Source organism: Cibotium barometz, chromosome 49, assembly GCF_041138505.1.
Source record: "Cibotium barometz isolate CiBa-2024 chromosome 49, ASM4113850v1, whole genome shotgun sequence".
NCBI classification, from domain to species: domain Eukaryota; kingdom Viridiplantae; phylum Streptophyta; class Polypodiopsida; order Cyatheales; family Cibotiaceae; genus Cibotium; species Cibotium barometz.
The window spans coordinates 21,040,534-21,055,405 of NC_141094.1; the positions used below are offsets into that span (position 1 = coordinate 21,040,534).

Sequence of the window (14,872 nt, forward strand, 5' to 3'; positions counted from 1 at the left end):
GCCTGTTTTGTGCTGGCCGACCAGCAGCCTGGGGCCATATAAAATGGCCACTTGCTCCCCCACACTATTCATTGTACATTCCGGGATTTTATTGGTGTATATAGTAGAGTTACACTAGCTTCTCTCTCTCTTGCATCTGTGTATTCTCTACAGCAGTTGTCTTCATTTCCGTTGTGCATTCTGACAGTAACACCATAATACAAGTATCCAAATCATATTTCTTTGTTCATATTCCAAGTCAAATTCACCAACTCTGAGGAGTAGTTACTCATTCCACAATCCCTAGTGTCATGTCAATCGCATGCGTACTCCATTGTCTTCCATGCTTACACATGCGAACACCAAGCCAAGAAATAGAAGACTGATTTACTGTGCATGTAGACCATTGGATTTGAGCGTAGACATCAAGTTCCTTGCATACCAGATTCTAGTCTACCGACACTTGGTGTAGAGTCTAGACACAAGTTTCCCTATCAACAAGGTGTTAGTCCATATGACCCTTGGCATAGACATAAGTCCTCTGCCAACAAGGTATCAATCCACATGACCCTTGGCATAGACATAAGTCCCCTGCCAACCAGGCGTTGTGTCCGCTAACACTTGCACTCCATATCGGTACTCTCACTACTCCTTTGGGGAAGAGGTGAGCTCAAGTGTGTAACATAAGATAAGAATCATTCTCATGTATATATATCCTCGTGCTCCATAAACATTTTTACTGCAAAAAGTTAAGAGGCATTTTGACCACCAATAGTTTTACAAGCATTTCGGCTGCCAATAGAAATCCAGAGAAAAATCCTCGATCCATAAGTTGGCATGCGCTCCATGAATTTAATACATCCAAGTGAAGGGAGCCATAAATCCATATGATAATCATGCATACCATAGATACCAAGCTTTTCAACAAATGTTTTTTTGAAATAACTTGAGGCAAACAATTCACCCTTCTCCTTGTATACACATACATCCATCCACATCAATCCATATTATCCACACATCCATCCACATCTTCCATACAAGGATAAGCACTTATCCGAAATGCATATTCGCTAAACACGAAACAAACAACAATGGAGAAGTACTTATCTCTTGTTTGTCAAGTAGATCACGAGTTCGGAAGAGATTGCTATGGGCTTTGATAGAATAATTCAAATACCAATAAACAGGTCCAGGCACAAAAGCGAAGTCTGGGCTTCCAAAATAGATTACATGAACTCATATAACCATAAGTCTCACATTCTTCTGCTCATGCTGCTCATGATGCATGTCTGCTTCCATAAGTGGATAGGCTCACAATGTTTAACAACATTTATAGCCAGTTTTTATACCCCGATAGGATCGTCTTTACACAAGTGTGAAAGAGCCAAAGATGTGATACCAATGTAATACTGTGTTGAGACAAAAGGGCTTTCACAAAACACTTGACCATTAATGCAATTAAACACTTAAATTGGTCATAACCTTAAACATATGCCACTTAATTCCACAAGACTGTAAAAGAGAGAAGTGCACATCTGACACCACAGAGAGACTAGAATGGGCCGACTCCCCCTCCTCCCGGGAGTATTTTATTACCCACGGACAAAAAATATCATGTACAAGCTTTGAGGGAGCACATGCTTCAAATTTATCCACATAGAACCATGAGTAATTCATACACATGGGCTGTCATCGAAAATCCCCATGAAAATTCAAAGAATATGTATACTCCATGTGGATACCGGCTAACGTAGCTTATCCCATAGCCCACATAGCTGTCCATCAACCCATATGGCTGAATCATAGGCCCATAAAGCTGCCCATGCAGGTTCACACTCATTAAAATTGAGTGAAGTGTCGGGGATCCAACTTGGTGGGCATGGTTGTTTCTCGTACCAATATGAACCAATTCGTACCATACGGTACGGTACTGTACAATATAGTTGGTATCGTACGGTACGATTATCCTCCCTCCCTCCCCTCTCCCCCTGGTTGTTTCTCGTACCAATATGAACCAATTCGTACCATACGGTACGGTACTGTACGATATCGTTGGTATCATACGGTACGATTATCCTCTCTCCCTCCCCTCCCCCCCCCTTCTCCCCCTTCTGAGAAATTGATTCCAAATGCTCAACAAAAATAGAAATCGTGCTCAACAATTAAAGACGAAAGATCCCAAATGCTCACAATACTTCCCAACTTTCGTGTCCACTCAGCATTCCATATGGGGTTGTTGAGAGACCCAAAAAATGTGGCAAGGTAGACTGGTAGTGTACGGAGAGAATCTTGCTACATCACTTGGAGATTTCTGGTATAGGTAGGCTAGACAGTTAGATCCTCAAGTTATGTACGAGGGAGAAGATTTGGACAGGGCCATTTTGATCTGCAGAGGAGTCCCTAGGGAGGGAAGGTTGGGAAGGGAGGAGTCTACAGTGTAGAGGAACCAGAACATGGAGATGTGTCTCTCCTAGTTGGATCTCCCAATTGTCTCCAAAAAAGAGCTTGCATGGGTAATGCGATGCCAAAGGTCTCCTAGAGTAGTGTTTATGACTAAGGGACCGTCCTTGCATATATACGGATAATGCATCTAGGGTGATATGTTTTCCCCTCACATTCAAGCTTGAAGCTCCATAGTTTGTAAGTGTTAAAAAAAAACGTTGTATTTTATCGTACGGTATTCCAAAATTTCATATCGTACCAAAAATTTCCGTACGATATCGTATTTTTGTACCGTGACAATTGTGTGTGGATTGGGCACCCCATAAGTGAGGGGTGACCACCCATGCGGCAAGAGTGGGTGTGGATAGCTAAAAAAACTCATGCATGACTCATTTATCTCCTTTTTATAGGAAATCGTCATTTTTCCTGCATGCTTACCTTTTTATCTTTTTTGCTCATGTAGCAGGACTTTGTAAGGGCTGTGGCACGGGTACTTAGCTTATCTTAAAGAAAACAACAAATTTATGAGTAAACAAAAGAGAGAAAGTAGAGAGTGTCATGTGCACAGTGTGTATCTACCGTGTGCTACACGCACACAAGACTAGCTTCGAGGTTTGGGGAAGCTTGGTGGCGAGTTGAGTTAGGGATAGACTAACGGGCGGGCACCCAAGTATGGATGGGCGGGCGCCCAAGTGTGGACGCCCGATGACCTGCCAAGAGCCTATAAAAGGGTGGCCAAGGTTAGTCATCAGTCATATAGAGTCTCGCGAGATTTGTGAGAGTTCTATGGTCTTGGAGCTTGGATCTAGTGCAGACGTGCACCTGCTTTACGCAGCCGAGACCGGCAGCAATCTCGAGGCCTGCGAGGGTAGCTTCGTGTCGGTATGGGACGTCGCGAGGAGGAGATTGGTCGGTACGTCAACCTAGTTAGCTCAGCTCGTGGCTCGGTGGGGACAGCCAAGACTGTGGGCTTGCCCACGGCTGTCATGGTTGGGTGGTGAGTCAAGCCTGCACTCCCCTTGTTGTTTGTTTGTTTGTTTGCAGGTTTCGAGTCTCGTACCAGGAGGGTTTCACGAGAAGATTTGAGGCCCGCGAGGGTAGCTTCATGGCGGTATGGGACGTCGCGAGGAGGAGATTGGTCGGTACGTCAACCTAGTTAGCTCAGCTCGTGGCTCGATGGGGACAGCCAAGACTGTGGGCTTGCCCACGAGTGTCATGGTTGGGTGGTGAGTCAGGCCTGCACCCCCCTTGTTGTTTGTTTGTTTGTTTGCAGGTTTCGAGTCTCGTACCAGGAGCGTTCCACGAGGAGATCCTTGGGGAATGCTCCTGGTACGAGACTCGAAACCTGCACACAAACAACAAGGGAGGTGCAGGCCTGACTCACCACCCAACCATGACAGCCGTGGGCAAGCCCACAGTCTTGGCTGTCCCCACCGAGCCACGAGCTAAGCTAACTAGGTTGACGTACCGACCAATCTCCTCCTTGCGACGTCCCATACCGCCACGAAGCTACCCTCGCAGGCCTCGAGATTGCTGCCGGTCTCGGCTGCGTAAAGCAGGTGCACGTCTGTACTAGATCCAGGCTCCAAGACCATAGAGCTCTCACATCCCCGCAATGGCAGATCTGTTTGAGATGGCCGATAGACATGTGAAGATCCCGACACTCCCCACGTTCCCGGGGCTTTCTGGTCATATTCTTACTGGGGATATGTCCACTATTCCAGTTCATAGTGAGGGCAGGATGGAGATAGTTCCCGATGGCAGAGGGGGGAAGCGTTCCTCCTAGGTGTTGTATGTTCCTGCATTTGGTTTTCATCTGTTGTCAGTGCATCAGGTTTGCAAGACTGGCGTACGGGTGGAGTTTGATGAGCATTTTGTTGCTCTCCGGGACAAAGCAACAGGCCAAGTGGTTTGGGAAGGCGGAGTGGAGAATGAAGTTTACAGGCTTTCAGCACTCTCTCTCCTAGGTCCTCAAGTTTGTGATGAGTGGCAGTCTGGTAATGGCCACTCAAGTGTGGATACCCTGCAGGTACAGGCTTTCCGGGACTAGATGGTGGATAGCTTACCAGTAGATGGTAGCAGTTGGCAGGAACCTTCCAGTACTGATGTTGGTAGTTTTTGTGTTCGTCAGTCAGAGGAAGCTGAACAGGTCACTTATGCTCTGATGTCTTGTAGTGTTCGGAACATAGAACCTCCAGTAGATGAGGATATTCTTTCCACGGGGACCTTTCGGAAAGCCAGGTAGGTGACAGGTGCTTACTACTTGCAGAAGGAGGTGGTTTCTCCAGGCTTTGTGGTTCCGGATTCAGAGGGGGTGGTTGACAGGTTTCCAGGACTTGTTTGTGCACCGTAACAGGTGTTGATCCTTGTGAGCGTGTGATGTCTCTGTGACTCAGAAGCTGTATGGTTCATTGATCTGGTTGATGGACACCAGATTGGACGGGAGCTTCCTGTTGAGGCAGTTGAGCTCATGGTTGCAGATGTCTCTTTGGGAGGCAGGATTGCGTTTCCTGTGGTTTCTGCAGCATGCGAAGGATCATGGACTCTTGTACACAGGAGGGGGATTGTTGGATGGAGTCCGACTCCACGGTTGGAGTGACTCGGTTTGGGGAGGAGATCCCGACACGAGGAGATCTACTTCAGGCCCAGGAGCAGTTTTATGGAGCCGTAAGCAGCAGTCATCTTTTGCCTTGTCGAGCACAGAGGCAGAGTACCGGGCTGTTTGTGATGCTGCTTGTGAGGTGGTGACGATGCATAGGTTACATTGCAGGTTTGGGCTTCCACTGGAGGAACCCATGGTCATCCAGAGGCACTTTGTTCGTGAACAGATCGTTGCTGATGACATCTTGCTAGAGTTCTGTTCGACGGAGGACAGTACGGTGGACCTCTTCACGAAGTCGCTCTCTCAGGGTTTGCTCAGGCGGCATCCCAGCTCCCAGTGGTTGGTTTCATAGCCAGGAGCTGAGAGGGGGTGTTAGAAGTCATCTCCTGTCTAGATTTATACACCAGGGCCTTTGTTGTGGGTGTGCCCGCCCTTATCAGGTGTTTTATCATTTTTCCTCACTCCTCGCATTTTTCCCCTATTTTTTCCCATTTTTTTGTGGCTTGGGAGGCAGCCCATGTGTTGGCCGACTGCTGAACTGGTCCACGACTGCATCTGGGAGATGGCCGACTGCCAATGTTCTGGCCGACTGGAGATGTGTGCTGGTAGTGGAGTTCTCAAGGCCAGTCGGCTGCCTACAGTAGGCCGACTGGTGATGTGGGGGCATATAAATAGGCCCCCACCCCCCATACCACACTTGTATCACATTCGGGATCTTCTTGTGTCTATCAAAGCAGAGTTACACGCCTACTTCTCTCTCTCTCTTGTGCTGTTTTTCTACATGCGTTTTTTGCTCTTGTGTTCCCAGATCTGGTCATCATCTCCGCTGCGTATTCTGACAGTCAATGGGTAAATCATCTCATAATTCACAAAGTGTTGAAGTGAGCCAAGGGCCGGGACAGCCAAAAGGAGAACCCAAGCAAGGTGAACTTGAAGGTCAAGAATGAGGTCCATTATAGACTGCAGTTTTACAGCCAAGGAAGACCTACAGAAAGTCACTCGTTTTTCATCATTCAATAATGCAAATACACCAATCCTTTGTGGGGGCCCTTTAGAGGGTATTTGGGACCCAATCGGGTGCACTTGTCTTTGTTGTTGTTGTTGTTGGTCTTCTTCTTCTTCTTCTCTCTCTCTCTCTCTCTCTCTCTCTCTCTCCACTACATTGTGCAAACGTAAAAGAACCAAGGTGTTGAATATTCCATATCAAAGTAAAATCTTGTCTGTAAGCTTTTGCACGTTACATGAGACTTATGATTTCACATGCATGGATGGCACTTGAAATGATAGAAGATCTTCTACAGGATGATTCGGATAACACTAATGAAGAGAGGGATGAATTCAAAGGGATCAAAGACAAAGTAGTTCTTATCAAGTTCAAAGGTGAGAGCAATTCCAATGAGGAGTTGAATAATGGGTCAACAAAACGGACATTTATTTTCAACTCGATCCAAGGAGTGAAAGGGCTAAAGTCTATTTGCCACCCTTCACCTTGAAGGATATGCTCACACTTATGGAGACACATTTCTTCTCATGATTATGAGGATACTGTTTGGATAGCTTTTAAAGAAGATATTAGGGGGACTTTTATATGGGAATTGCACAACAATATGGTCATTGGTGCTTTGAATGACTCGGAACAACGGGGAACTAGTCTTAAGGAGTACCCACACCGTTATTTCGGAGTGAGTGAAAAGTACCAAATGATCAAGTACATCAAGGGCTTGAAGCCTAGCATTGGTGCCGATGTGAATGTGCAAAGACCTCTTTCTCTTAAGGAAGCTATGAATCATGATGTTGGCCGAGATTTATGAGGATAAATATGCTCATAATTGGCAATACACAGATTCTCAAAAGAGTGATTCTACTTCTACTTCACATGTGAAGGCCCAATATGGCTCAATAATGGGACCTACTATTCCGAGATACCGTATGGTCTACGGTCTATGGAAGAGATGCAAAACTAAATTTCAGATTTGGGAATACTTCTTCTAGGGGTCCAAATGGTGATGAAAAGCGGTCAAGTGGTTTGACTAAGAGCAATGTGATCAAGGAGGATTGTACTAATGAGCTCAAGAGCAAAGGCTTATGTTTCAAATGTGGGGAGAAATGGAACAAGGATCATTATAAGCATGCAAGGTAAAGAAGTTATCTTTGAGCATGATTCTCACGAAACAAGATGCTAAAGGACTTGAGGATGATGGTGGTATTCAAGATGCGGATTATGAAGATGGATTACTCACTACTGTGTTTGTCACGGATTCATTGAAGCATAATGCTATCTTGTGTTCACTCTCTTATGATGGATATGCCGGTTGCAAAGGGATAAATACCTTGAGACTTAAAGCTTCGGTAAATAGAAAGAGTGGCACATATATTGGTGGATAGTGCTATAGCATGCATAGCTTTGTGAATTGGAAGTCATTGTACAATCTCAAGTTGTATCCTGTGGCTCTGTCTTCTTTGTATATGGTTTGGGTGAATATCATGAGTGATATTGATGCCAAATGGAAGTTGGAAATTACTGTTATGATAGGTTTGGAGGCCCCATAATTGGAAGATTTTAGTTCTCATGCAAGAAATCTTTTAGGGAACTTACATACGGATATGGGGAGCTATTTGGGAGTTGTTTTGAGAGCATATGATGCAGTCTTTGGATGTGTAGAAGACATTGCTTACGCTTCCAATGGCATTTATATACATGGTTTAAAAAACAAGTAGCTTTCCTTAAAAAAACCTAAAGCATGCTTTTCTATTTTACAATTGCTATCAAAGGGTTTGTTTCTATGCTCTACATTACTTAAGCTTGTTTTCTTTAACATTTCATATTAGCCCTTTGAATATAAGCTAGCAACAAGACCAACAACAAAAAAATCTGCACTCATTAACATGGAGTACATGCATGTGGAATCTCATATGAGAGAAAAACACTAGGGAAGCTTGTAAGAAGCAAGAAGATGTATAATCTTGATTAGTAAAATGATTGATCATAGTTGGCTTATATACTTGAGTCCTCATTACACACTGCATTATTGTGTCCACCCTTGTGGCCTTGGCCTTGGGCCCTATGTCCATGTTCATTATTAATGTCCCATGGCCTTTGGCTCATATAAGTATATACAAATCAAGAGTATCCCTTCCCATTGATTTCGTCCTCGAAACCATGGATATTCAACCCATGAGATGGAATGCGATTCCCATGACCATGTAAGCCCTATATGACATGCAGTGGCTTAATGTACATGGCTCCAAATCTGTCCATGAGAGCATAAAAGCGGAAAATTTTACAAAACTCCTCGGGTAACATTGGTATCAGAGCCTGTTGCCGAGCCTCGGAGAGCATGGAGAATGAAGCTTTTTAAAAGCTTTAATCGCGTGGATGAGGAGCCTTTCAGCGCGTCGAAGAGCTGCAAGCAAAGAGAGCAATCGGGAGATAGCGAGCTCTATTCAGCTTAGAGCAATGTCAAGCAGCAAGTTATTGTTGAAGGGCAGTGTTCACAGGTGTGACAGGCAGGACGCGTATAAGAGCTTGGAGCACGTCGAGAGTGCTAAGCAGAGAGGAAGTGCAGCATTGCAATCAAAGGTGCTTGGTCACCTTGCCTAGCCTAACTACTTTGCCATCGCCCGTCTACTGCTGCCATTGCCATCGCCATTGCACACAAGCAGGTTGTGTTGCAGAGAAGCGTAGCACAGGCAAATTTTGTTAGATATGAGCTTTTAAGAAGCTTAGCATATAATTTTAGCAGTGATTCCTGAACCAGCGGCATTCAGCTCGTCTGTCTTCAACAATGTGTGGATTTGGCGACAACATGGTGGAGAACCTATTACAGCATCACCTCTCCATGCGACATTTCTCCAGCATTCAGTGTGTAGTATATTGTTCTTTTTCTTGTTCTCTAAATAAAGGCATGAAACCTTAGCTATTTAAATGTGTGTGTAAAGGGCCTTCTACAAAGGATGTTCACATGCTTATGGCCTCATTACATAGTCACAAGGGACGGGGGACGGTAATGGGGGACGGGGACGGGACGGGAGTAGGGAACGGGGATGGGGGAGGGAACGGCACTCAAAAAATACTTTTTAAAAAAAAAGTTTTCTACTCCACACTTATTATATTTGGAAGAACATCAAAATGAGCACAAATTTACACTAAAATGGTAAGCGTTTGAGTCATATTAACAAAATACGCCAATCAAAGAGTGAAGGCATTGACGTTGAGGAGGATGTTATGGTTGAAGATGGCTTGAGCCTTGAGCAATGAGAGAAAGAAAGAAAGAAAGATTTTATTAACGTCTTCCAAAAGACCGAACTCGGCCTATGAGACAAATCGGTGTACCTGTATGGAGTATCCTTTGTCATCCCAACAAAATGAGAGAGAGAGAGAGAGAGAGAGAGAGAGAGAGTCTAGATAGTAGAGAGTAGAGCCTTGTGTGAGAGGCTTGGAAGTTGGAAGTTACTAAGTTAGAAGAAGCTTGAGGGAGAGAGACTAGAGAGAGTAGATACACTCATAGATTGTAGCTTGAGGCTTGAGGCTTAAAAGTTGAGAGAGAGAGTTGCTTGAACTTTGAAAACTTGAAGGGGTGTGTGTGTGCTTGTAGCCTTGTAGCCTTGTTCTTATATAGATATTAGATAGGCAAGAGAGAGAGGCAAGGGCAAGACTCGAGAGAGAGAGAGGCAAGGGCCAAGCCTCAAGCCCCCAAGGCTCAAGCCTAAAGGCCAAGCCTCAAGGCCTCACCAAACGGCTAGAAACGACCAAAAAAAAACCAGTCTGACTGCGCGCAAAAGGCAGCCGTCCCTGTTCCTACTGCCGTCCCTTGTGAGGGACGCCTCCAGGGGGACGTCCGACCGTCCCTTGCCGTCCTCGTTGCTGAACCGTCCCGACCCGGCGTCCCTCCTTTTCAACTGTCCGTCCCTTCCGTTCCCTGTGACTATGCCTCATTATCAACATCCTCATTAATTATGCCATGCATGGTATTGTCAACTACAATAATCTAATCTGTGGCCTTTTTCAATGGAGGCGCTTCATCATCATTTACATCATTTCATGAAGGGAGATTTTGTGATACTACGAGTTTGTTCTCGTCATGAGAATTCTGTTCAACTCAAGTGTTGACAAGAGATGAAAGATGTTCATATGGGTATTTTTTATCTTCTACTCTCCCTTCTACTTGTCATGAGGCAAGTTTTGTCTTGAAGGGCAGACCCTGTTATACTCTTGAATTCATTCTCGTCACTTGCTAAAGCTTTAGCAAGTTCTGCTTTCGAGAATTATGTTCTTCTTGTGCGGACGAGTCCATCTTCTTGAGCAAAAAGATTGCCAAAGAGCAGGAGAAGACACATGCGAACCTTGTATAAAAAGTCGTAGAAGATGTCTTTGAAGCTAAGATGTCCACTGCCAAAGAGCAAGCATTTACAGCTATGGAAGATCTTTCTCTTAATGATGAAGATTATGATTGGACTTTCTAAAAGCCTATGTGTGTGAGTCAAGGATTCTCTGTCCGGGAAGTCCCCCATACCCTTGTTTAGAACAAGGGGGTTTGTCTTGGCAAGTTAATGTTAGCTGTCGTTTGATGGCCAAGGTCTTATACATGCCTGATATGAGAGTTGAGGTGTTGGTGCCATTGTGTCTCCTTTGAGTACGTGGTATAGTCTAGAGTCCAAATCACCATGAGGATTGAAGGTTTCTCAAGCATCTCCACCTTTGCTCTAAAGGGGGATTTGTTGGGATACGGAGTTGTGTGTGTGTGTGTGTGCCCCCCCAATGTGTGTGTATGTGTGTGAACACTGCCTATATTCTCCTTCTTCAGGCTCTCCTTGCGACAGACACTGCATTGTTTTTATGCGAGCCAAGATGTTGATTTGCAGACTCTCTCTTTTCTTTGACTGTTTCTGAGGAACTCTAGTATGGGTCCTTTTAGGACTCATTGTTCAGTGCATATTTCTTCATGGGTTTTCACCTCGCACTGAGGTTTCCCACTAGTAATATATCATTACTAAAAAAAAAAGTGTGAACACTCCCTATGAGTGTGTATGCTGTGTGTGTGAACCCACCCTTAGATTGTGTGGATAAGTGTGCGTCAATGAAGTAGATGGCCTCGTGCCCTATATAATGTAACCATCACTTAAACATCTATCATATAGTTGAGTCATGCAATCTCTCGTGTTTACTTGCAGTACAACCATCTCTCTATCCCTCTCTCTCTGTAGCAGCCATCTCATTGGTGACATGAAATCCATCAAAGTAGGGTACAGGCAGTTTTGAGTTCTTGACAATGACTACTTGCAAACTCCTCAAATCCTTGACGAGCGTGACTACATACAAACTTTCCTATAAAAAAAGGCCAAGTTTAATGTTATTGCCGTACCTGCCTTCATCAAGTAGGTGTTCTATTAGTGGTGGAGACCAGTTCAAACTTCAACCCACACCTTTTAAACTCAAGCTTTACTAGCTTTCTTTTCTTATATAGGTATGGCATGTACTTGTTATTTGTATGGGCATATACTTGTTTACTAGGTCTCAAAGAGCCTCTCCATTTGTCTTTTTCTCCTTGCAAGGTACTTGGCATTGTGTTCGTAACTCTCCTCAACCTTGTCATTGACATGTTGTATGAGCTTTGCAGGCACGATCACAAGTTGCAAGGTTGACTGAGGAAAAGAAGGCTGCTCTGCAGAGGAGTCAACAGCTTCAAGAAGAGCTGGTAAAATTTAGTGAAATTTGGAAGTGGTGTAGACTGTTTTGTATAGAGGAGATTACGTTGTACCTTTCCATTAGGGTGCAGTTAAATAAAATAGGCTCTATTAGATCTAATTTAAAGTTTGAGGAGAGCAATTGAGTTCCATTAGAGCTTAAGTATGTTCCAAACATATGATCTTTGGAACCTTACGATGTTTGAACAATGTTGCAAAAGTGAAAAGGTCATGTTTGTCTTACGCAGTTTTAACACGTTTCATGTTCTGGCATAGCAGACAGCTATTGCAGCAAAAACTGGAGGGAAAGGCAGCATGAATATGCAGGCGAAACAAGCACTGGGCTTCTCATTCTTGTTTGTTCTGGTTGTTGGATTGCTAGGGATTTTAGTTGGATACTTCTTGCGGCCCTAGGTGGGGCTGTCAGTGTGTTGCTAGTGCTTCTGTTGGACAGCTTTGTAGCTTTCCTTCACTATTTTGAGATGGAAAGACCAAACATATCCTCCCCTGTTTGGGCCACCGGCTGTAAAATTCTGATTGAGCAAGCAGTGTGCGTAATTGATCTCAAGTGGTATCCTGCAGCAGCTTGGTTCAAGCTGCTAGTATTTGAAGCTTGAGGCATTTTGAGGCTGGATACTGTTTTATGTTTGTATTTGGTTGTTTAGTTTAGTTTAGAATTTTGTTGGGTTTGACAGTTAATGGAAGACTGATGTAGTCTTTTCTTTTGGAAGGGAAATTTACAAAAGTGGAGTTTTCTACTCATACGTTGATTAATAATTTGAGGTACTTGTGTGTGTGCAAAGGCAAGAGAGACCTGTATGTGGTTAGCTAATTCACCAAATCAATCAGCCCCTTCTGCTTCAAGCATTGCAAGTTTGATGTGATGATTATTTATAGGGATTTTATGAGTATGGGAGGTCTTGATGCTCTTGTGAATTTTGGGGGAGGCATGGATAGATGAAAGGCACATGCACCACCATAGGGGTAGACCGTACGAGATGTTTTCATTTCAGGTGCTCAACAGGTGGCACATTTGCAATTTTACGTTAATTAATAGAAAAGCAGAAATTGTTTGTTTGTGTCTTAATAATTACTAGAAAAAATGCATGGCGGTATTCATCCAACACATGAAGTTTGTGGAAAAGAAGCATTCATCCAGGCTTTGTGTTTAATAGGTAGTTGCAAAGCACTCTTTGGCGCTAGTAAGGTTATGATCTTTGTGATATATATGTACTTCTCATTCAATGATTCTCCTTCGAATTAATTCTACTGCTTTGGTTCGATTACTGCTCCATTACATCAAGGGCATCGAATGATAATTCTAGATTTCTACTTGAATGACGCATCTCTCACATGCATTGATATAGGTCATACTTCTTTAAGGGGTTCACTTATCCTCTCATGAGATGAGTGATTGCTTATGATCTTGGAATTTCTTTTGGACCTCTTTGGCATGCACGGTGGAAGTCTTTTGTAGAGGAAACCTTTTTCCAAAGTCACGGGACAATCTCCAAACGCTTCAAAGGTGTCTTCATATCTGATGTTGAAAAGCACCAGTTCTTACATGAATGTACACACAAAAGTGAACATGAAGGTGAAAAGCATTATATCTCGGAGACAATTACAAATAAGGTTATGCCAGTTACTATGAAGCTTGAGCTTTCAAGATCTTTTATCCTCATTGCATGCTATCCTAGGTTGTAGAACCTCTTGTCTTCTTTTGAATCTTTCAATTCTAATTCTTTTCCATCGTGCACTTTGGGCTCTTCTAACCATCGAACTCGCCTTAATGTCAAGACAATCACATTTGACCAATTCCATATGCACATTTGCCACTTTATTTATTGAATCCAAGTGTGGTGCATCTCATGTCAACACCATCATATTTTACCAATTCTGTGTACACATTTGTCATGCACTTCAATCTCATTGATTATTGTAGCCTTTGCTTGCATATTCATATTTGATTCATCACTCATATCCATTGAGTATGTGCCTAGATATATTGCTCCATGACCAACTAGCACGGGAGTCACCATGTGCTCCATAGATCCTTCCAAATCACCCAATGATGTTCTCACAGTCACATATACGTTGGAGTTGGTTGACTCCCTAATCCTTTTTGCATCGATGCAAGTATAATAGCCAAAACCTCTTGGTTCAATTGATTGAACCTCTCATATTTAGTATCTCACTCCATAGACTCTTCAAAACCATTTGGGTTCAACATCTTCAAAGGCGTTTCACTTCAATGGCATCATCAAGTTCATAAAATGATCAAGTAGGATATATTTGGCAAGCTAATCCCGCCTTTCACGAATTTGTTTGGTGCCCTTGTAAATTTGTAACCACAATCTTTTAATGGCTCACCCACATCGTGCTTCATTTGGCACAATTGTGTTGCCAATCACCTCACCTTGCATCCATTACGATGGTTTTAAACAAAGAGGGAAGACACCTGCACGAGCTCAGAACCGCTCCATCACCCTCGAGCTCCGTGTCTACAAACACACGTCCACGGAAGTGGCACGTGCTCCGTAGAGACGTGCTGGGCTATCCACTGTAGTAGTGGGCTCCGTAGAGTTTCAAGGTAAAACTAAAATTTTAAACGGATGAAATCCTTTATAAAGTAATTGCAAAACTGATTACTAAAACCTTACTATGTTGATCTAGTCAAACCTCAAGCCTTCATTTGTCCCATCAAGATGATCTTGACTGCACTCTTGTTCTCTTCACAATAAACTTTAGGATATCTTCATCCGGATTGAGTATCTTCCATCAGGATTCAGTTCCACTTTTTCTTCCTTCGTTGATTCCATCCATGTTTCCCTCATCATGAACATAAACATGCATTAGTAATGATTCAAAGGGCCTCTTACTTATTAGATTTTAAGATGATTAACACTTTTTAAACACACAAGTATAAACTTCTCCTCAAACCTTACAAGTGTATGTAACAACCCATTTTGAAGCATTTATATACACAAGATAAGATAACCACTCTTGATATAAACATAATTTTAATGTCTTTCTAACCTTTTATGAACTAAATGTATCATCCTTGTTATGCTTTTGTAGATGACCTATTCTTAAAGAATATCTATAGGTCTTCAAATTTCTCTTAAAATGAGCATACATTAAAGAAACATGGCTATAGAAAAGGAA

The 14,872-nt window shown here is 43.3% G+C and overlaps 1 protein-coding gene across 4 annotated transcripts in view; it reads left to right on the forward strand.

Moving 5' to 3' along the window:
* The window catches only part of LOC147610388 (vesicle-associated protein 1-1-like), a 45,037-nt gene extending 32,568 nt beyond the window's left edge, over positions 1–12,469 (forward strand). For 2 of the 4 annotated variants that reach the window (XM_086785910.1, XM_086785911.1), the window contains exons 8-9: positions 11,641–11,718; positions 11,984–12,469. In XM_086785910.1, coding sequence (XP_086642036.1) covers positions 11,641–11,718; positions 11,984–12,121 — 216 coding nt within the window. In that variant the 3' untranslated portion in view covers positions 12,122–12,469. The remainder of the gene's footprint in view (positions 1–11,640; positions 11,719–11,983) is intronic. The other 2 variants (XM_086785913.1, XM_086785914.1) reach the window with 1 other exon arrangement.
* Positions 12,470–14,872: the final 2,403 nt, after the last annotated feature.